Source organism: Orycteropus afer, unplaced genomic scaffold, assembly GCF_000298275.1.
Source record: "Orycteropus afer afer isolate SDZICR_OR568_19922 unplaced genomic scaffold, OryAfe1.0 scaffold00823, whole genome shotgun sequence".
In the NCBI taxonomy this organism is placed as follows: Eukaryota; Metazoa; Chordata; class Mammalia; order Tubulidentata; family Orycteropodidae; genus Orycteropus; species Orycteropus afer.
In genome coordinates, this window is record NW_006922410.1 from 334,105 (window position 1) to 356,347 (window position 22,243).

The following is a 22,243-nucleotide window of genomic DNA, read 5'->3' on the forward strand; positions in this document are numbered from 1 at the left end:
CCTTTGGAAAGAGAAGCAACAACAACCAACAACAACTGACCATTAACACATATGATGATATAACTCAGAAACCAACCTCGTTATGGAAGTATACAAAGTAAATAAGCCGACAAGATTGTAAACAGGCAACCAGAGACACCAACTGACAAATGAGGACAACTACAAACCAAAAAGAGGGGAAAGTCTGTGTTGTTACAGAACTTCTAGATGGTAGAGAAGTCAAAACAATTATAAGATAGAACGGACTGTTCTACATTTGGGAAGAAAACTATAAATCACAGGGTAACCTCAAAGAAAAATGATAAACCTTTACATCAAAATAAAGAAGAGGACCAAGATAAATATTCAGCAAATACTAAAACAATAGCAATGAAGGAAGTGATAACATGATTCATAAACAAAACAAGCTCAGCATAGAAGATTATATGGAACAAAGGAATCAACACAATGAAAAAGCACATGACAAAAATGACAGCAAAAAAAATCATATTTGCTGGTAATCACATATCTGACAAGAGACTTATCGCTAAGATTGATGAAAAACTCCAATGCCTCAACACCAAAGGAATTAACAATCCAATTGAAAAATGGGCAGAAGACATGAATAGACACTTCACCAAGGAGGATATTCAGGTGGTCAGCTAATACATGAAAAGATGCTCACAATCATTGGCCATCAGAGAAATGGAAATCAAAACAACAATGAGATACACCGTCTCACCCCAGCACTCATGGCAAGGTTCAATGAGACAGAAAATAACAAATGCTGGGGAGGATATGGAGAGATTGGGACACTGCTTGTGTGACTGTGAAGTGACACAACCACTGTGGAAAGCAATATAGCAATTCCTTAGAAAGTTGAAATTGGAGATACCATGTGACCCAGTTATCCCATTACTAGGTATATATCCTAGAGAGGTGAGAGCCAGGATAGGAACAGATACCTGTACGCTCATGTTCATCACAGCACTATTTAAATAGCAACAAGATGGAAACAACCTATGTGCCCATCAGCAGAAGAGTGGATGACCAAACTATGGTACATACACATGCTGGAATGCTATGCAGCATTAAAGAAAAATGTAGAGTCTGCAAAATACCCCATAATATGGATGAACTTAGAGGACATTATGCTGAGTGAAATAAGTCTATCACAGAAGGACAAATTAGTATTAGTTCATTGTTGTGGAGGGTCAAGGAAAGGTTTATATATGGAGGGAAACTTTCTTTGTTAGTTGCCAGGGATGGGAGGGGAGGGGAGGGAACACTGTAAAAAAAAAAAAAAATGCATTGGCCCATGTCACTTTAGTTTTGTGTACTTCACTGTACATAAATTATATGTGAATTAAAAAATGCATTTAAAAAATGGTTACTTGTATGTTATGTTACTTTTAAAAGAAAGACAGGACTTACAGCATTTAGGCTTGTGTTAGGTGATATGGAAGAGGGTTTAAGGCTTTGCTCTGGATTGGATGCTGTGAGGAAGTTGGGGTAATTCTATGATTGGGCTTCTTAATAAATCTCCTGAGGCAGGAAGATTAGATAGAGACTAAAGCTGTAATTGGTGAAGAAAAGTGAATACTCATATTATCCAGGATAGAGGCGTGCTGGGTCATTGTGTGGCTTGGATGATGCTCATGTTTTATATGTGAATAACATGGGTGTGGAGTGGTTGTGGTTTTGTTTCGATCCCTTATAGTCACAGAGTGGTTTTGTGTGAGGCTGATGATCTAATTGTTTACAATCAACAGCAGAGTTAAGAAGGCTAGCTCCTGGATGTCAGGACCTGCTTTTGTCTGTCTTCCTTCTCTCAACTCTATAAATTAAATGCAAACTGAATTAAAGAAAGAAAGAAAGCAACAAGCAAGTATCCGGGGCTCATACAGCTACCAGGTCCCAGAGTCAGGATTCTGCCCAATCAAAAAGCAAACTATAAGCTCCACCTTAACTAAAGTCTTTCTGAAGTCATCCTCTTGTCCACCATTCAGCAAGGTGGAAGATACTTATCTCACCACCAGCAGCAACCTGGCCCCATTCACCTCTCTCCATACAGCTCTGGGGGCAGAGACTCCTACAGGTCTGGGAAGTTGAAAGGGGGCTTCATAAACACCCAAGCCAGATAGCAATGATGCTCCTAGGGTATTGGGGGGGGGGCGCAAAGGTTCCCAGGATTTAAGGGTGCATAGCCCCAGCCAAGCCTGACTGGGTCCTTCTCCCTTCCCCAGACACTCTGAGCAGCCTCCCTGTCTCCCCAGCACTCCACCCCAAGAATCCCACTCCACCTGCGCTTGCCCTCCTGGCAGCCACACAGCCTAGACAGCTGGGTCTGACAGTCTGGGACATGCAAGTGGAGGAAGCCCTTTCCCACAGGTACCCAGCCTGAGTCTGGGAGGGAGTGGCCCTGCCACACCCCTGTACTCCAGTGACCGTGGCCCTACCTCTGGCTGACAGCTTCTTGGTGTTGATGATCTTGGCTGCATACTCATGTCCAGTGCAGAGTTTGACACAGCGTCGGACCACAGAGAAAGCCCCTCTGGGGAGGAAAACGTGGAGGGAGGGAGGAAAATGAGAGACAGACAGAGAGAAACAGAGAGAACCGATTAATCTCCCCATAAGCACTCAGTATCTAGCCACTGGCCTCAGTCAGACAACAGACTCAGATGGGAATTTAGCATGCAGAAAGGGGCAACCCCACTCTAAAAGGTCTGACTACAGCAGTACCCTTCTAAGACATGTCACCTGGCTGGAGCTGGGAGAGCCCTGGAGAGAGAAGGCAGCATCTATGCAGCATGAGGGAGGGGCAGCAGGAAGCCAAAGAGTGCTGGCCTGGTCCCAGTCCTGTGACCCCTGGGCAAGTTGGTTACTTCCCTGGCCAGCTTGCACATTGTTGATCTAGGATCCCTTTGTGTGTACACTCTTGGGCATGTCTCCGTAACAGTGATATGTCATCCCTGGAAGGCACTAATGGGAGGCTCAATGCAGCTGGACATAGGCCACTGCAGTTTTGAGGAAGGAAACAGCATCATGCCAAGTTGCAGAGTGGATCTCCTCTCCCCTACCCCAATCTTCTAGCTCTCCTGTGTGAAGTGGAGCTGGAGCCTAAGGAGGGCATGTCTCACGGCCATAGGGATGTTTATATGCAACAACTAGGAAAGATGCTAGCTGTAAAGAGATGTGGAGGGGTAGGGGCACAACAAGGGAGAAAAAGAAGGGACAGAACAATGTGTGAGCCAAAGTGTCCAGCCATGGAGAGGAGCCTGAACACAGCCCCCTACCACTCAAATAACTTTAGAGAAGGGGAGGGACAGGAAGGCTGTAGATGGGGCCAAGGCAGCACTTTCTGAGCAACTGGAGGGCTAATGGTAGAGGGGCAGGTGGCAGGAAGGGCACTCTGCTTTCCATCAGGGCCCTCTATGGAATTGAGGCTGTCACTGCAGCTCAGTTAATTTGATTTCCAGTCACTTTTTAAGAAGATTAGGCCCAGGACACACGAGTGATGGGGTATGGCAACAGGAAATGGACAGGAAAGTCTAGACCAGAAGTGATAAGGATCTCTGTGGCATCAGATATACAAGCCACGTTATGGAGGAAAGGGCTGGTGCAAGGTAGACAGGGGCTATCCACACAACCTCAACTGAACCCCTGCCCACTGCCCATGGTGGTGCCCCCAGGCCCTGCCATGAACCCACCAGCTTCCTCTCTACCAGAAAGAACATCCAAACACAACCTAAGTTGCTTCCTTCCTTCACAGCATGAGAGATAGGTGTGAATATCAATGGCCAAACCAGCCTTGAGAACTACTGACACAACTCTGAAACATAAGTAACACCTGCAGGGGTGCCATGAAAACTCCTTCCTATTCCAAGAAGTGCCTATCTGCTTCACTTTCACCTATCCCATGAGCAATTATACTTCTTACTAGTTGCTGGAGTTCACTTAGGCAAATATAAACCAGTACAAATATGAAACCCAAACCAATCCAATTACCATCAAAGTCCATTCTGGCTCCACAGGGTTTCCAAGGCTGTAATCTTTACAGAAGTAGACTTTGATATCTTTCTCCCATGGAGTGGTTAGTTGGTTTGAACCACTGAACTCTTGGTTTGCAGTCAAAGGCTTAACCACTATGCCATCAGGACTCCCTTTTTACACAAATATATACCCTCATCTCCCCTCTTATTTTACAAAACAAGTCAGTGCTCCAGTCAGACTTCAGAGGTCATACATCTGCTTATCCACCTTGTCTCAAACCCTGGGGGTTCATTTGGGACCACATGAACTGGCTCCTCCTGGACATGTGTTCTCAATGGATGCCCAGGGCTTCATGGGCCTTCACTGGATCCACCTCCACAGGAATGGGTATCCCTGGGGAAGGAATCAAGTGTTGATGAGTTCAGGCCCTCAGCCGCACTAGTTGGGAGGATGCTTCCATAAAGATAAGACCAGGGCCTGGATCGCCCATCTCTGCTCCCCACCCAGGGCTCCAGTGGGGAAGAAGGGCAACCATCAGGCAGTCCTCACTGCACCAGGAAGTCTGGGGAGTTCATGTAACTCCTACCCAACTAGACTCTCCTGCCACTAGTCTAAGACAGGACAGGAATGTTGCTGTTTTTGCTTTTGTTTTGGTTACCTAGTGCTGCTCTAACAGAAGGTACCACAAATGGGATGGCTTTAACAAACAAGAGTTTATTCTTACAATTTAACAAGAGTTTATTCTTACAATTTGGAGGCTTTAAGTCTCAGTTCAAAGTTCCAGGCTCTAGGGGCTGGGTGAAAGCCCAACCTTGGGCTTCAACTCTGCTTCCTGCTCTCGGCCCACTGAAGCTGGAGGCTTTTCTTCACTCAGCTGCTGGCTGTTGAGGCTGACAAACTCAAGGTTGACAAGTAAAAAGGCACAGTCCCGATATTGCCAAACCACATGGCAGGCCATTAACTAAAGTCCACTGAAAGTCCCAAGATTGGCAGAGCATGGCAAGCTGCTGAACGACGACTCGGCTACACGCAGGGTTCAAGAATGCCATAAGCTAGAGACCATTCCCCAAGGCTTCTTCTTATATACTGGAAGCAGACCACATCCCTAAGGCAGCTATTCAGCTGCTCACAGTAGATTCCACCATGGAGTTGATTACCAGTCTCATCATGGGGAATGCTACATCCAGCTGCCCAGCCACTCAACCAGGCCCAGCCAAGTTGACACACAAACTTAACTACCACAGCTTTTATCTTTAAATAGAGTTATAAAGAGTTGTAAACAAATGTGCAGGGAGGTCTTGTGCACCCTTCACTCCCACACAGTTAACACCATGCATTACTGCAGTTTAGTATTACAGCCAGGAATCAGTTGACATGGGGACAGTCCACAGAGCTGATGCAGATCTCCCCAGTTATGCATGTGTGTGTCTGTGCCATCTTATCACAGTGGTAGAGTCATGTAACCATAATCAGGGTGCAAAATTGTTCCGCTCCTGCCTCCCCTGTATAGCTAACCCCACTTACCTCCCCGTCCCTAACCCCTGGCAACCACTATCTCTATGACTTTGTCACTCCAAGAGTGTTATATAAGTGGAATTCTACAGCATGTGACTTGTTAGCAGCATGCTTCCAATGTTCTCTGGGAGTTCTTATATGTAGCCCTGGAAGGCCATGAGATAGGCATAGACTTGCCTGTCCACAGTGGGTACAGGACCAGGAAAAGTAGCGACACTTGTTAGAAAGTAGTGGGAACTTGTTAGAAATGCATATTCGCAGCCCCACACTGCAGTCAGAACTCCAAGCCAGGACCAGTAATTATGTGTGAGTGTGCTCCAGAAGTTTGAGGCATGCGTGCCAGGCCCGGCTGGGGTACTAAATACTGCTAGTTCTCCCACATGCAAGCTCCCACCAACAAAGTAAAACCAAGCCACCCCTCAGTCACTGGAGGACCAATGAGCATATGTGTCTGGGTGGTGGGAGCAGTGATGGAAGCCTCCAGCCTCTCTAAACTGAGGGGGCTCTAAATAACCAAAAACTAACTGCTTAAATATTGAACTTTTTTTTTTGCTATAATATTTCTTGATATAAACCTTTTTAAAAATGTACTATCCACTTCTGTTGTACGGTGAACAACAATTCATATTATCACTATTCATAGTGACAATAGGGTCACTATGAATTGGAACCAACTTGACAACACCTAACAACAACATCCCCTTCCTGGGGGGGAAAAAAAACAATACATACACTAAATCTAACTTAGCATTGTCTTGCTGACTCGGGTCATTATGTTTAATGATTGCTCTGAGGCCTGTGGGAAGGTGGCTCACTTGGCCGCTGACGGCAGCTTTGCTGACCTTTTCAAACAAGCACATAAACTAGGGAAGGTGACTGCTTCTGGGAGGGGCTGGTGTCAGGGAGGGGCTCATCACTCCTCTATTCTCTAGTCCCATAGGAACTCCTCACTATGTAATGTATGTAAAATATTCTCTTATTTTATGGAAAAAAAAAAAAAGTATAAAGAAAGGTTTGTGTGTGTGTGTGTGTGTGTGTGTGTTTTTGTCCTTAAAGCTGGACTGACTTATTTCATTTTTTTTTTTTAATTGTGATTTGGGTGAAGATTTACAGAGCAAATTCACTTTCTATACAGCAGTTCACATATACTCATGACATTGACCACAGTTTACCACAATGCAACAGCTCCCTCCCCACTTCCTCTCCATAGTTACCTCTTCCCTGTGTCCATCCCTCCATGGACTCCTGCCCCCTGAGCTGTCTCCCTGTGCATAAGCGGCCCTTCTTTCTCCCATGATTGTTCACTCCAAGGAGAGCATCTACTTCAGGTAAATGTTCAACTCATATGTCTGTCTTTTGTTTGGCTGGAAACCACAGGTGTGGGTTCAATTCCAGACCTGAAGGGCAGTTAGGGGCCATAGTCTCAGTGGTTCCACCAGGCTCTATTGGACCAGCAAACCTGGTCCCCCTTCCCTTTTTTTTTTTTTTTTCCTTCAAATGATTTTGAGTTTTGTTCCACATGGTTCTCCCTCTCTATCAAGGATCTCCTACACAGATCCCCTTCCAAGTGATGACAGTAGTAGCCAGGCAATATCTAGTTCTTCTGGTCTCATAGTCGTATAGGCTGCAGATCAGATGGTGTACCAGTTGCTAGGACTAATTGTTTCCATGAATTTTCGTTTTCTTCATTCTCTGCTCTGGATGAGGAGAGACCCATCGTTGCATCTAGATGGCAGCTTGTTAGCTTTTAAGATCCCAGTCACTACTCGCCAAAGTAGGAGGTGGAACAATGTTTTGTATAGTATGTTATGCCAATTGAGCGTGATGTCCCTGTGACTATGGTCCCAAGCCCACAGGTTCAACTACTCGGTCTCTCTGGGTAGCTGGCTGTGACCAAGCAGTGACCACAACCTTGCCTCTTGTCAGCTCTACTATACACCTGGGAATTCTGATCATTCACATAAACTTATAGGACCATTGTCTGCCAACCTTACATATGTTCTTGGATACACTTCCCATTTCATAGACATACCTAATCGTTCAGCCTGTCCACCCATCTATCTACCCATATACCCATGTTTGCCTTCACTGACAATGCAGTACTATATGTGCAAAAGGGTTCATATTTGTTGTCTGTACCTCCCATGCACCTCTCTATGTCTTTCTCATCCTCAATGCTGCCATATTGGTCACTCACGTTTGGTACATTGCCCTTCTCTTCACCCAAATCAATACTTATCTCTATCCATCTAACAGCATTCTCTCCCCTCCCCTTTCACCCCTGGTAACCAACAAAGAAAAATTCCTTCTGTAGATAAACCTTTGATTAACTTTTACAATAACAGACTAATACAATATTTCTCCTTTTGTGATTGACTTATTTCACTCAGCATATTGTCCTCCAAGTTCATCCATGTTATGCGGTGTTTTGCAGATTCTATATTATTCTTTAGCATTGCATAGTATTCCATTGTGTGTATGTACCACAGTTTGGGTATCCATTCCTCAGTTGATGGACACCTAGGTTGTTTCCATCTTTTAGCTATTGTAAATAGTGCTGTGATGAACATGGGTGTGCATGTATCTGTTCTTGTCATGGCTCTCACTTCTTTAGGGTATATACCTAGTAATGGAATGGCTGGTTGAATGGTATTTCTAATTCCAACTTTTGAAGGAATCGCCATACTGCTTTCCACAATGGTTGTACCATTTTACAGTCCCACCAGCAGTGTATGAGAGTCCCAATCTCTCCACAACCTCGCCAGCATTTCTTATTTTCTGTCTTGTTGAACCTTGCTACTAGTGCTGGAACAAGATGGTATCTCATTGTTGTTTTGATTTGCATCTCTCTAATAGCTAATGATCGTGAGCATTTCTTCGTATGTTTGTTGGCCGCTCAAATATCCTCCTTGGAGAAAGGTTTTGTTTTGTTTTTCCAATTCATGAGGTTAGTTTGGGAAACGGTATGGTGAGCCAGATAGTTGGGCTCAATGCTGCTCCACCCATCCTTGTCAGATTAGGCAATGTGCCATTCTGAGTCTCAGTTTTCCCACCCATAAAAGGTAACAGGAAACATTTACTAGATCACTGGGAAGGCCAAGTAAGGCTGTTGTGGGACTGGCTACCAAGTCTGATACTGGCCCCTAGTGTCTTTGAGTTTTTTCCCTTCAGCCTCCTCCACATTCATCCTGACTCAGGAGAGCTGAGTGCTCCATGCTACTATCATCCCCTAAGCTGTTTTGCTTAGCTCTGGCACCAAAGGCCAGGGACACCCATATTACTGGATTGGTCCTGCCAATGCTGGACAGTTGAGGTTTCCTGGGCATGGAATTAGGCCTCATGTGGGAGCCTAACCTCTAGCTGAAAACCCCAAAGAGCAGGGAGAGATGACACACTAGGCCCCATGCAAGGAACAGGAGGACCCAGAGATGACCACAAACCTAGGCAAGGAAGATCCACCTTTTTTCTACCAAAGGCATGGTTGTCAGACTGAAGTAAGTGAGCAAGCAAATGCAGTGAGTTAGAAACCTGCTCTACCATGAGTCCAGGTACCCACCAGTAGACAACAAAGGCTTGATCGCCACATGGATAGACATATAGATGGACAATAAGAACAAGATGGCTTCACAGGTCTGTTCCCATGGTCTTTTGGCCTCCTCTTCATCTTCACTCCATCAATTGGGGCTCTCTTTTCCTTTGCAGAGACTCCAAAACTGCTATCTGGGGCAGATGTCAGCTGGCAGGTGGTCATCATGTTCCAAAAAGTAAAGAGGGCAAGGGAAAGTATGATGGTTGAGAGGCCAGGCTGCCTGGGTGGAGGCCAGAGTGGCTGAGGACAGCAAGAAAAGGCTTCACCTCTCACCTTACCTAAAGCCCCATGCTGGGAAAGACTGCTCCTTCACTCCATGCCCAAGGGTCAAGAGAACTTCCAAGCCAAGCAGCTCAGAGGGCCTTGAGGGAACTCTATAGACATCTCTACTCTCCCTAGGTGGACTGCTTTAGGGAAAAGAGCCTTGAGGGGTGTGTTGGGCCCAGACATGAGGACCCAGAGCAGACAAGCCCCACAGTGGTTCTCAGGTGCCCACTCTGGGCTAGGCAGGGAGGTGACACAAAGTATGATGGTGCAATTCTTTCTCTCCCAGTAGAAAGAAGGTAGCATACATGTGGAGAAACAGCCAGAAGGCCCCAGAGTAGCCACTGTGCCTCCTTTTTCAGCTCCTGGTTCAGCTACTTCCAAGTCCCTTCTCTACTTCGGCCCTCTGAAATGTGTGTCCTGGACATCCTGGAACCAGCCTCTGAAATCCTGATACCACTGACCACATCCTCCTCTCTGAGCTTCAGATTTCACGGCCTCTCCAACCTCTCTCCCTTCTCTTCATGCTCACACCTTCACCTGCCCCTTTCACCTGCTGCTTTCCTCAGAGTCACCCCATCCCCCAACTCTCTAGCCTCAGCTCCAGCCCTTTCCCCAGCTCTGTCACCACCTCAACTCCAATCTGCACCCTGAAAATGAGTCCCTCTCCACTAGTCACCCCTGCCTGGGCACTCAGGCTGGCTGCCCTAGTCTGCCTCTGCATCCACCCCCTCCCAGGCTTCCCACCAGGAAATATCCTGAACATAACAGGATGAGATTAACTCAAAGTGGCCCACAAATGTGTTCACATGTACTATGGAAGCAACAGGTTGGGGGGCTCCCAACATTTCTGACTCCTTCAAGAAAAGTGAGGCCAGCTTTGGTCTCAGCTTCCCTTGAAGGTCACAATGCCTGCCCACCAGAAACTTATTACAATCAAAAGACAACATAGACAAAGATCCTTGGTCTATACCTTAAGCATGCCCACTTTGCCTCCCAGCAAACTCCTATTCATCCTTCAAGACCCAACTGAAATAGCTCCTCCTCTCCAAAATGAAGAAATTGAAGATTTTTACCAACTTCTGCTGTCTGAAATTGATCAAACATGCAATCAAGATGAATTGATAATTACTAGGATTGGAATGTGAAAGTTGAAAACAAAGAAGCATTGGTTACTGGAAAATAAGGCCTTGGTGATAGAAATGATGCTAGAGACCACATGATAAAATTTGACAAGACCAACAACTTATTCATCACAAATACCTTTTTTCAGTAACATAAACAGTGACTATATATATATGTGTACCTTGCCACACGAAATACACAGGAATCAAATCAACTACATCTGTGGAAAGAGACAATGGAGAAGCTCAATATCATCAGTCATGACAAGACCAGGAGCTGACTATGGAACAGATCATCAATTGCTCATATGCAAGTTCAAGATGAAGCTGAAGAAAATTAAAACAAGTCCACAAGAGCCAAAATCCAACCTTGATTATATCCCACCTGAATTTAGACACCATATGAAGAATATACTTGATGCACTGAGCACCAATGACTGAACACCAGATGAGTTGTGGGATGACATCAAGAGGATCATACATGGAGAAAGTAAAATGCCATTGAAAAGACAGAAAAAGAAGAGAAGACCAAAATGTTTGTTCAGAGACTCTGACACTTGTTCTTAAACTGAAAGTAGATAAAATTAAGGGTAGAATTGATGGAATAAAAGAGCTGAATAGAAGATTTCAAAGAGTGGCTCGAGAAGACAAAGTGAAGTATTATAATGAAATGTACAAAAACTTGGAATTAGAAAGCCAAAAAGAAAGCATACACTCAGGATTTTTCAAGCTGAAAGAACTGAAGAAATAAAAAATTCAAGCTTCAAGTTACAATACTGAAAGATTCTATGTGCAAAATATAGAGCAATGCAAGAAGCGTCAAAAGAAGATGGAAGGAATACAGTCACAGTACCAAAAGAATTCTTTGACATTTAACCATGTTCAATCATATCAAAAAAAACAAAACAAACTCACTGCCATTAAGTCGTTTCAACTCACAGTGACCCCTCTGTGGATTTCCGTGGCAGTACCTCTACAGAAGTAGATTGCCCAATCTTCCTTCCAAGGATTGGCTGGTGGGTTTTAAATACCAGCCTTCTGGTTAGCAGTCAAATGCCTTAGGCACTGTGCCATCAGAGCTCCTCAGTTTTTTCAATCATATTCAGAGGGAGTGTATGATCAAGAACCAACAGTATTAAAGGAAGAAGTCCAAGCTGCCTTGATGAAAAACAAGGCTCCGGGAACTTACAGAACCCATTGAGATATTTCAAAAAACGGATGCAGTGGTGCAGGTACTTACTTGTTTAGGCCAAAAATTTTGGAAGACAGCTACCTGGCCAACTGACTGGAAAAGATCCCTATTTGTGCCAATTCCAAAGAAAGGTGACTCAACAAAATGCAGAAATTATCTAATATCATACATAAGTAAAATTTTGCTGAAGATAATTCAAAAACTGTTGCAGCAGTATATTGACAGAGAACTTTCAGAAACTCAAGCTGTATTCAGAAAAGGATGTGAAATGAGGGATATCATTGCTGATGTCAGATGGATCTTGACTGAAAACAAAGAATACCAGAAAGATATTTACCCATGTTTTACTGACTATGCAAATGCATTTGACTATGTGAATCATAGGGGCTCTGGTGGTGCAGTGGCTAAGGCATCTGACTGCTAACCAGCAGGTTGGTAGTTCAAACCCACCAGCCACTCTCAGGAAGGAAGATGGGGCAATCTACTTCCATAAAGATTTACTGCCTCTGAAATCCAATGGGGGTTGCTATGAGTCGGAATTGACTCAATGATAGTTGAGTTTTTTAGTTTTATGTGAATCATAATAAATTATGAATAACATTGCAAAGAATGGGAATTCCAGAACACTTAATTGTGCTGATGAGGAATCTGTCATAGACCAAGAAAGGGGATACTGAATGGTTTAAAATCAGGAAGTGTGTGTGTCAGGACTGTATCCTTTCCCAAGGCTTATTCAATCTGTATACTGAGAAAATAATATGAGAAGCTGATATACAATATATATCTGTTCACATAGTGAGACACTCCTGCTCAGCTTCATCCAGGAGATGCCTTCGGGACCCTTGGGGGAGGGGTGCCCCCCAGCTAAGCTGCTGCAGAGAATCCTGGCCCTTTCAAATGGAGTAACCTCCCGGGCCTTCCTGCAGCTACACATTTCTTGCCCATCTGGGCTTGACAGGCACTGTCCCAGTGAGCCCACTCTTGTATGAGCAGCCTGTGCTACCTGAGGAGCAGTTCCCTATTTCCATAATTGGAATGGAAGAGCTCTCAAGTTAGGCCTGACACTAGGATCACAAATTCTAAGACTTTTTCTCTGCTCTTTGAGAGACCACATGGCAGGCATGGATAGATGAATAATTAGAATAAAGTGGGGGAAAACTTGTTCAGAGGAGACAGCAGCTTGCTTCCTTCAGGGGCTGAGAAAGATCTGAGTTGTTGTGAGATATTGTTTAGGTGGCTTAGACTCATAGTTATCTTATGTACAACAGATCAAAACACTGTCCTCATAATCGTTGCTATTATTGAGCCCATAGTTGCAGCCACTGTATCAATCCATCTTATTGTGGATTGACACAGCCCTTTTTCACTGACCTTCTACTTTACTAAGCATGATATTCTTCAGGGACTGGTCCCTTCTGAAAAGATGACCAAAGTAGGTGAGACAAAGTCTGGCCATTTGAGAATGGCTTCTAAGGAGAATTAGAATGCTTCTAAGGAGCATTCCAGCTACATTTCTTCCAGGACAGATTTGTTCATTCTTCTGGCAGTCCATGGTATTTTCAGTTGTTGTTGTTGTTGTTAGGTGCTTCACAGAGTTGTCTCTGACTCATAGTGACCCTATGTACAGCAGAACAAACACTGCCCGGGCCTGTGCCAGCCTCACAATCCTTGCTATACCTGAGCCCACTGTTGCAGCTACTGTGTCAATCCATCCTGTTGAGGGCCTTCCCCTCTTTTGTTGATCTTCCACTTTACCAAGCATGATATCCTTCTCCAGGGAATGTTTACTCCTGATAACATGACCAAAGTTGGTGACAAAGTCTGGCCATTCTTGCTTCCAAGTGCAGCTTCTGGCTGCACTTCTTCCAGGATAGAGCTTTTAGCAGTCCATGGTACTCTTAGCTTTCTTCTCCAATGCCACAACTCAAAAGCAACAACTTTTCTTCAGTTTTCCTTATTCATTGTCCAGCTCTCACATGCATAAGAGGTGATTGAAAATACCATGCCTATGTTAGGTTCACTTTAGTCTTCAAGGAGACATCTTTGCTCTTCATCACTTGAAAGAGGTTTTTGCAGCAGATTTGCCCAATGCAATACATCGTCTGATGACTGCTGCTTCCGCTGGTGTTGATTCTAGAACCTAGTAATAGGAAGTTCTTGACAACTTCAGTCAATCCATCCATCATGAAGCTGTTTATTGGACAAGTTGTGAAGATTTTTGTTTTCTTTATATTGAGGTGTAATCCATAACTGTGGATTCAACAAATACCCCAAGTTGTTGGGGGGAGGGGCACAGGGAAAGGTAGGGGAACAGCAGTGGAGTACTGGAAGGCGTGGCTCTGGAGGGTGAGAGGAAGGGAGGAGGCTGGGAGGAGAGCGGTCAGGGCTGAGTCCCAGCGTAAGCCTGTCCTGCTGAGGATGGCAGTAACCAAGATCTGCACATCAGAGACTGCCCGCTTGTAATTCATCAGGGACTTGAACATCCCCCCGGTGGGGGCTGGGGGGAAGACATATTACGGGGCTTTTAAATATCAGATAAAACTAATTACAAAAGAAAATACTGTGAGTTCTTGCCTTGTTGAAGGCTCAAAAAATGATTTCATTTATACCTGGATCAAGAGAGAAAAAAAACCCTGTGAGAAGTGGAACACCTCACCCAGGGCTTCACTGTGTCCTCATCTGAGTGGGATCATCTGTCCAAGGTGAAGGGGACTGCAGCAGGCCCTGCTCCAGGGCTTGAGAGCCTATTCTACCTTTCTTCCTAATTGATCTGTGCCCAATAAGAGCCTGGCCAACAGAGCTCCTCCTCTAACACCTCCTTTTTGGGGTAACTCCAGCTGGCTCCCCATGCCAGCACTCCCACCCCTCCCCCAGTGAGTAGATGAATGGGAGTCATGCCCTCGTGAATTGAGTTCTTTGTGGAAGGACTGTCCCCTTGGCTATTTGGTTCCAAGTATGTCTGTGGCCCCCTTTCCTGCAGGGTCTGAAAATCCTCTCATGTCCCATCTTCATATTCGTGTAGATGAGGGACACTAATGGCTGACTCTGTGGTCTCCAATTAAGACTTCTTGTCATGACCCCAGGGGTTCTGGTAGTGTAATGCCGAAGGCACTTGACTGCTTACCACTCCTTGGAAGGAAGGTTGGGGAATGACTCAACAGCAGCAACAACAATGTTATGACCCCTGGGGGTAAGGTCAGGCCTCCCCAGGGCCCCAAGTTCCCTTAGCTCACTCTCTCAGTAAGCCCACTACCTGTACCTGGGCCCTGGGGCAACAAAGTCCCTTTGCCCACCCCACAGAGCCCTGCCCAAATGTCATACCTTTGTCAGGTTTCCCAGGCCCCACTGAGAGCTCACACACCCTTATTACAGCCTCTTTACAGGTCAGGATGGCCGAGCTCACAAGGCACCAGGCCATCCAGGTCATCCCTGGGTGCCTTCACTAGTGTGTCACTGTGGGCAGCATCTTGTCCAGAAATGGGGAGTGACTATACTTTTACTATGTGATCCTGTCCTGGGGATGAAGTCAGGTGCTTATGAAGAACTCACAGGAGGAGCCTGGTGCGTAGAAGCACTGCAAGTACACGTGCTGTCATGGCTTGAGTACTTGTGCAGTTCTGGAGCAGCTGGAGACTTCCTGGTACGCAGTAGATGCTCAATGGAATTTCAATGAAAAGGATTTTAGGTTTGTTTCTTAACTTGGTACCATGACAGGGTCTAATTGAGTTTCAGAACCTCTACTATCCCCTCAGTCTTCCCCAGCATGTGGGCCCACTCAGTGCCATAGTGGTTTTCCTCCTATTGATCCTGCACCCCTGCTAATCTGTCTGTGACCCCCTCACTGGCCAGGCAGGTGCTGGCCTGACTTCCTACCAGGCCCTTTACTGTTTGAATAACTAAGGCTGCCCATGCAGACTTCCACCTGCAGCCAGCAACATTCTTCATTGCTGAATAATGAGATGAGAGCCATTTCTCTCTCTCTGTCATACACACACACACATATGTACATGCATTTCTCTAACAAAAATTCAGGGAACAATGTAGAAATTCCCCATCCAATTCCTCATAGTTCTTGATAGCCCAGGGCAGATATCAGAGATTGGGCCTTTAGTCTATACAAGAGAAAAGTGGGGGGGGGGGGACACAGGTGATTCCAGGGGGTTCTTAAGAGTTTTAGAGCCAAGAAAGGAAAAAACCTCAGCAGCCTTAGCTAAAAGCAAACAATCCAACCCCATATTTATTGGTTTTGTGAATCAGCATTTCCTAGGCTGGGTTTTCTTTTCTTTTCTTTTCAAATTTTTTTTGATTTGGGTGAAAGTTTACAGAGCAAATTCACTTTCCATATAGCAGCTCACATATGCCTTGTCTCATGACACTGAATGCAATTTCCCACAATGCGATAGCTCCCCCTCACTTCCTCCCCATAGTTACCTCTTCCCTGTGTCCTTCCCTCCCATGCACCCCTGCCCTCAAGCTATCTCCCTGTGCATACACAGCCCTTTTGTTCTCCCATGACTGATCTCTCCAAGGAGTGTATCTACCTAATGTAAATGTTCAGCCCATATGCCTCTCTGTTATTTGGCTGAAAGCCAGAAGAGTAGGGTCAATTCCAGACCTGAAGGGCAGCTGGTGGCCATAGTCTCAGTGGTACCACCAGGCTCTATCAGACCATAGGCTGGGTTTCCTTAAAATGAGGTCCTTCTCCATCTACCTGCCTCACTTTTGTGGGGGGAACTACTTCTCATCGTCCTCCTAACCACCCTTCCTCAGCCCCTTTCATTGGGCAGAAGGATCATGGTGGGGGTCAGCCTGGAAAAGCTCTAAAGAAACAGGACAGCTGTGCCCAGCTTCAACTAGTTAATGGCAGATCAGGAGTGCAGGTGAGGCAGGACAAAGGGACAACTGGACTCATCCAGCAATCAAGGAGAGAATGTGACTTACAGTAGCACTGTGTCACCTCAATAAACAGCTGGCCGGCCATCCATTTTGTTGGCCAGCCGATGAGTGCCCAAGTAACCTGGACTGCTCTCCTCCTATGCCCCTCCACAAGGCAAGTGAGAGCAAGAGCCAAGAGCACAGGTAACAATGATTCCTAAGACTGAGGCAGAGGTGACAGGGAAGAGAGGGAAAGGGGACCCAACTATAAATCTACAAAGAAATCCAAAACCTCACCTCTTGGGCTGTTGAAACCTCATCTTCCCTCTCCCTCTCCCCTACCTGTGAGTCTCTCACCAGAACCATGAACAAGAAGCCAAAATCTTGGCCTGATTATCTTAGGGAGTAAAGAGAGAGAATGAACGAGAGAGATCACGCAGGATGGAAGCCAGAGTCAAAATTTTAATATCCTAATCTCTTTAATACCTTCTGCTGTTCAAGATTGATGACACAGACCTCCCTGTAACAACGTGAGAGGGGCTCACAGAAAGGGAACACCAGGAGATGGGCCTTACAGTGCATATGAGTAAGTTTCTCCAAGGTACACACCCTGGAGTGAAACCACTGGGTCATAAGGGTTGTGCAAGCCACTTCACTAGGTAATGCCAACAGTTTGCCAAGACAGGTACACAAAGTTATACCCTCATGGCAGTATTTAAATGTCTTTGATCCACATCCTCAATGCCCTCAGTTTTGTCAGATTTCATTATTGTCAAACCCACTAGGTTGTGGGTTTAATATACATTTCTCTGCTTATTTATGTGATTGGGCCTCTTTTCTGTGTTTGTGGCTTTCAGGTTTCCTTTCCTGGAAGAAGCTCATTTTCCTGAGTCATTGTCTTTTCTCATTGAGTCACAGAAAGTCTTCATATATTCTGATTCAAGTCTTTTGTTGGTTCTCTAGATTATAAAATATCTTCTTCATTTGGTGGCTTGCCTTTTCCCTCTCTTAATGGCAGTTTTTGATAAAGAGAAGTGCTTTATATTAATGTTCCCCAGTGTACCTGTCCTTTCTTTTATGATTTGTGTTTGTGGCACACTATCTTCTCACCATCTAGAATTACCCTGCTCAGAGCATGCCATGTGCAGTACATGTGACCTCATTTATCCCTCACAAAACACACACACAGTCATTATTATTATAATTTGGTTATACAGGTGAGGGAGCTGGGGTTCAGAAAGGTTTTCACCCAACTCAAACTCACACAGATCCTGAGTGGCAGAGCAGAGCCCAGGCTCCCAGCCACCATATAGGGCAGTGAGTGCAAGCAAGGCAGCATGCTCAGGCTGAGTGCAGGCTTTAAGGGCCTGATCCTACTGCACCTGCCTTTCTCTCTCACTCACCAATCATGTTTTAGTGAACTGCCTTCTAGACACACCACCATGGGCACATTTTCAAACATAACTCTCACATGAAGTGAGACTACCCAGCACACCTGTATCTGGTGGCTTTTCCTGCTCATTTTGATGGCTGCATCTTCTCTGATGGCACCATAATTCACCTAACCAAGCCCTGCTGTGGGCTTTTTAAAGCAGCATCCAGCAATGCGCACAGCATGTGTTCCTGGGAAACACACAGAGCCAGAGGGGTTCCTAAGGAGAGCCAGGGACTAGACAGCTGACCTGTGGCCAAGAGAGGTGTGTTTCTCCCAGGCTGTCCACTCCCTGGCCTAAGGGGCAGCACTGACAGGCAGCACAGGGCTGGCAGAGGCCTCAGGTGTCACCCTCACCTGGGATAGCCACACCATCCCTGCCCACAGTTTGTGCTCAATAAACTCTGGTCAACACACTGTCATCACACCCCTCATGATGCCCCAACACACACACACACACACACACACACACATATATATCTCCAGAAGAACAAACATTCAGTTCAACTGTCCTAGGTGAAGATAGTGCTCTATTGGCAAAAAGTGAGTCACCAGCTCAATGAGACTAGACCATCCAAACCATTTGTCCAACCAGATATTTTTTCCAGAACAAGCTAAGCAGGTTAGAAATATGCAACTCACCGGACACTGTGTTTCCCACTCTAAATAAATAGTGCCCTGACCCAGTCTGGAGCCCATATTCTGCTCTTTGCATGTGGTCAGGCCCACAGCAGCTCTACTACAGATGCACCAAGGCCCAGGACCCAGGAGATCTCAGACAGCCTGCAGCCCTTCCCACACTACCCCTGGGGAATCTCTAGCAGGTTGTTCAGAAACCAAATCAGGTTGCTATTTATTTGTGTGTTAGCTCTAAGTGTCCTACCTTTGATTGAAATGAAGTCTTGGGACTGAAGGAAGCACACTTCTTTTACATTTTCAAATATTATCTTCAGCAATTTGGTAGAAAACAACTTCTCTATGAAACACTGTTGAGACTGTTGTGTTTCTTTTGTGTAGTTTTCTTATTTCAATAATACAGATTACAATGCATGTTGACTTCAGGAAGTGCATGAGTAAAAGAGTATACTATTCACCTTCATTACCACAACATCTCTGGCACAGACTCACTGGTGTACTCATTCATCTAGGTGCACAGCTACATTTAGGGGCTTCTCACTTTTTATATTCTGCTTTTTTCTCTCCACATTTTACCACACTACTAAAAATTCTTCAATCACATCACTTGACAGCTGCATAATGGTCCCCTATGGTGAAGGTCCTAGGAGCTCTGGTAGCATAGTGCCTAAGGCACTTGACTGCTAACCAGAAGGCTGGCGGTTCAAACCCACCAGCCACTCCTCGGAAGGAAGGTTGGGCATTCCTACTTCCATAGTGATACTGCCTAGGAAACCCAAGGAGGGGTTGCTATGAGTCGGGGCCGACTCGATGGCAAATAACAACAACAACAACAACATGGCGAAGGTCCCTTCTCCAGTTGCCCTGATGCCTATGGCTCAGGGAAGCCATGGAGTGCTCGCCAGAGCTGAGGTCCTGCCTTTGGACTACATCTGGCCCAGGTGTCCAGGTACAGGGTATATGCCAGCCCTACACATGCTGTGCTCACACTCCAGGACCCAGAATGACCTGGGTTCTAAGCACCCTCCTAGAAACCAAAAATAAGATCAGCAGGATCTTATTTTCTATCTTAATGTGCTATTTATATTTCACATCACCTCACACACAATTTCCACATTCGACCTGGGTCACATACAGACCACTTGAATAGCAGAGAACATTACATTGAGCCAACACATTGACAGACAAGCACTTCTTTGATTGGCAGGCATTTGGATACTTTCCAAATTCCTCTTCTTATAAATGGCCATTTCATTAATTTCTTAATTTCCAAACGTAAAACCCCATGAGCAATTTGAGATGTGGTTGGGTTGCTTTCCAGAGAGAAAGAGAATTTCCAATCACAGCAGCGATGACAAAGGCACTGTTCTCCCTACCATTCATGCTTCCAAAGGACCCTTGCTTCCAAAGGTCCTTCATTGGAGACTCAGTCAGAACTATAGTCTCATGGGACAACTTGGTCAATTGGCATAATATAGCTCATAAAGTTTATGTTCTACATCCCAGTTTGGTGAGTAGTGTCTTGGGTCTTAAAAGCTCGTGAGCAGCTATCTAAGATACAACTATTGGTCCATCTAAGATACAACTACTCATCTCCACTCTCCTGGAGCAAAAAAGAAAGAAGGAAAACAAAAACTCAAAGAAGAAATTAGTCAATAGGACTAATAGTCTAAACAAACCATTGCCTCATTGACCCTGAAACCAGAAGAACTAGATGGTACTTGGCTTCTACTGCTGACCATTCTGATTAGGGACATAATAAAAGGATCCTGACAGAATGATATAAAAGAATGTGGAATAGAACTTCAAATTCTTAAGAAAAAACAAAAACAAACCACTTACTGGACTAGTCGAGAACAGAGGATTCCCTGAGACTACTGCCCTGAGATACTCTTTAATCCTTGAACCAAAACTAGCTCCAAAGTCATGTTGTAGCTAAGTAACAGACTGGCTCACAAAATAAAGAGTATCTCCCATGAGGAGTGTGATTCTTTAAAAAAAAAAAAAAAGAAAAAGAAAGAAAGAAAGGAAAAGAAGAGAAAAATCACCTATATGAGACCAAATGTTCAACAATTACTTTAAAACAAAGATGAGAAGGTAATGGGGGCTGGGAAACCGATTAACAGGAATGAAACAACCAGAACAAGAAATAATGACAATGTTCATGCATTATGTAGAACATAACCAATGTCACTGAACAATTTGTGTAGAAAGTGTTGAATGGGAACCTAAACAATAAAATATTACTTTTTAAAAAGAGGTCTTTCCTTGCATTCCATATGCCTCATACAACCCTGGAAAGGCTTCCTAAGACTCCCCCTGCTATGGGCCACAAGGCCCAGACCAACCTAGGCCTGGGTGAAAAGCTCAAGTTGTAAGTAGTCAATACTGACTCCAGTTCTGCCTGGGAAACCACCACTATGTGCACTAGGCAAGTACATCCCAACTCCATTGTTTAAACATAAGAGTTGGGCACTAAAGAGGCTCTATGGACAAATTAGCTTGGGAAACAGTTGGTTAAACAGTGTTTTCTTTCTTTTTTACTGCAGAACTTCTCAGGTCCTTTAACCGGGTAATATGTACTGTGAATCTTCAACAAGGTGTATGAGTTTCAGCTTTTTCCTAGCTTAGTTGACTACAAAAAATCTTTACTCAAAGAAGACTCATGATGGCCAGGAGTCCAAGGGATATGAGAGTGTGTGGCTTCTGTTCTTAGGAGTCAATACTAACCTTTTCTGAAATACAGTTGATTATTATTATTTTTTTTTATTGTGATTTGGGTGAAAATATACAGAGCAATACAGAAGTTCACATACACTGTCTCATGACATTGACCACAGTTTACCACAATGCAATAGCTCCCCTCTCACTTCTTCCCGATAGTTACCTCTTCCCTGTGTCCATCTCTCCACACATTCCTGCCCCCTGAGCTGTCTTCCTGTGCATAAGCATCCCTTCTTTCTCCCATGATTTTCTCTCCAAGGAGTGTATCTACCTCAGGGAAATGTTCAACTCATATGCCTGTCTTTTGTTTAGCTGGAAGCCACAGGTGCGGGTTCAATTCCAGACCTGAAGGGCAGCTAGAGGCCATAGTCTCAATGGTTCCACCAGGCTCTATCGGACCAGTAAACCTGGTCCCCACCTTTTTTTTCTCAAATAATTTTGAGTTTTGTTCCACATTGTTCTCCCTCTCTATCCAGGATCTCCTACATAGATCCCCTTCCAAATGGTTGACAGTGGTAGCCAGGCAACATCTAGTGCAATCTGGTCTCATAGTTGTATAGGCTGCAGATCACATGGTGTACCAGTCACTAGGATGAATTATTTCCATGAATTTTTGGTTTTCTTCATTCTTCTTTGCTCTGGACAAGGAGAGACCCATCATTGCATCTAGATGGCAGCTTGCAAGCTTTTAAGATCCCAGTTGCTACTCGCCAAAGAAGGAGGTGGAACAATGTTTTGTGAGAAATACTGTTGATTCTTGTTATTTGCTGTAGTTATGGTCTATAAAGTTGCCATGAACACTGAATTAGTGAATACTGAGCCCTTTCTCCCAGTGAAAATACTGGTTAAGTTCCTGTAACCTCCGGTCACATTTTTCTCCATCAATCAATACAGAACCTTGTTTTATGTGTTTTTCTGTT

The 22,243-nt window shown here is 44.8% G+C and overlaps 1 protein-coding gene across 1 annotated transcript in view; it reads right to left on the reverse strand.

The window, feature by feature from the left end:
- The window catches only part of CAMK2B (calcium/calmodulin dependent protein kinase II beta), a 241,698-nt gene that overhangs the window by 138,689 nt on the left and 80,766 nt on the right, over positions 1–22,243 (reverse strand). Inside the window, exon 2 of the mRNA XM_007957920.2 lies at positions 2,439–2,533. Within this exon, the coding sequence (XP_007956111.1) occupies positions 2,439–2,533 (95 nt within the window). The remainder of the gene's footprint in view (positions 1–2,438; positions 2,534–22,243) is intronic.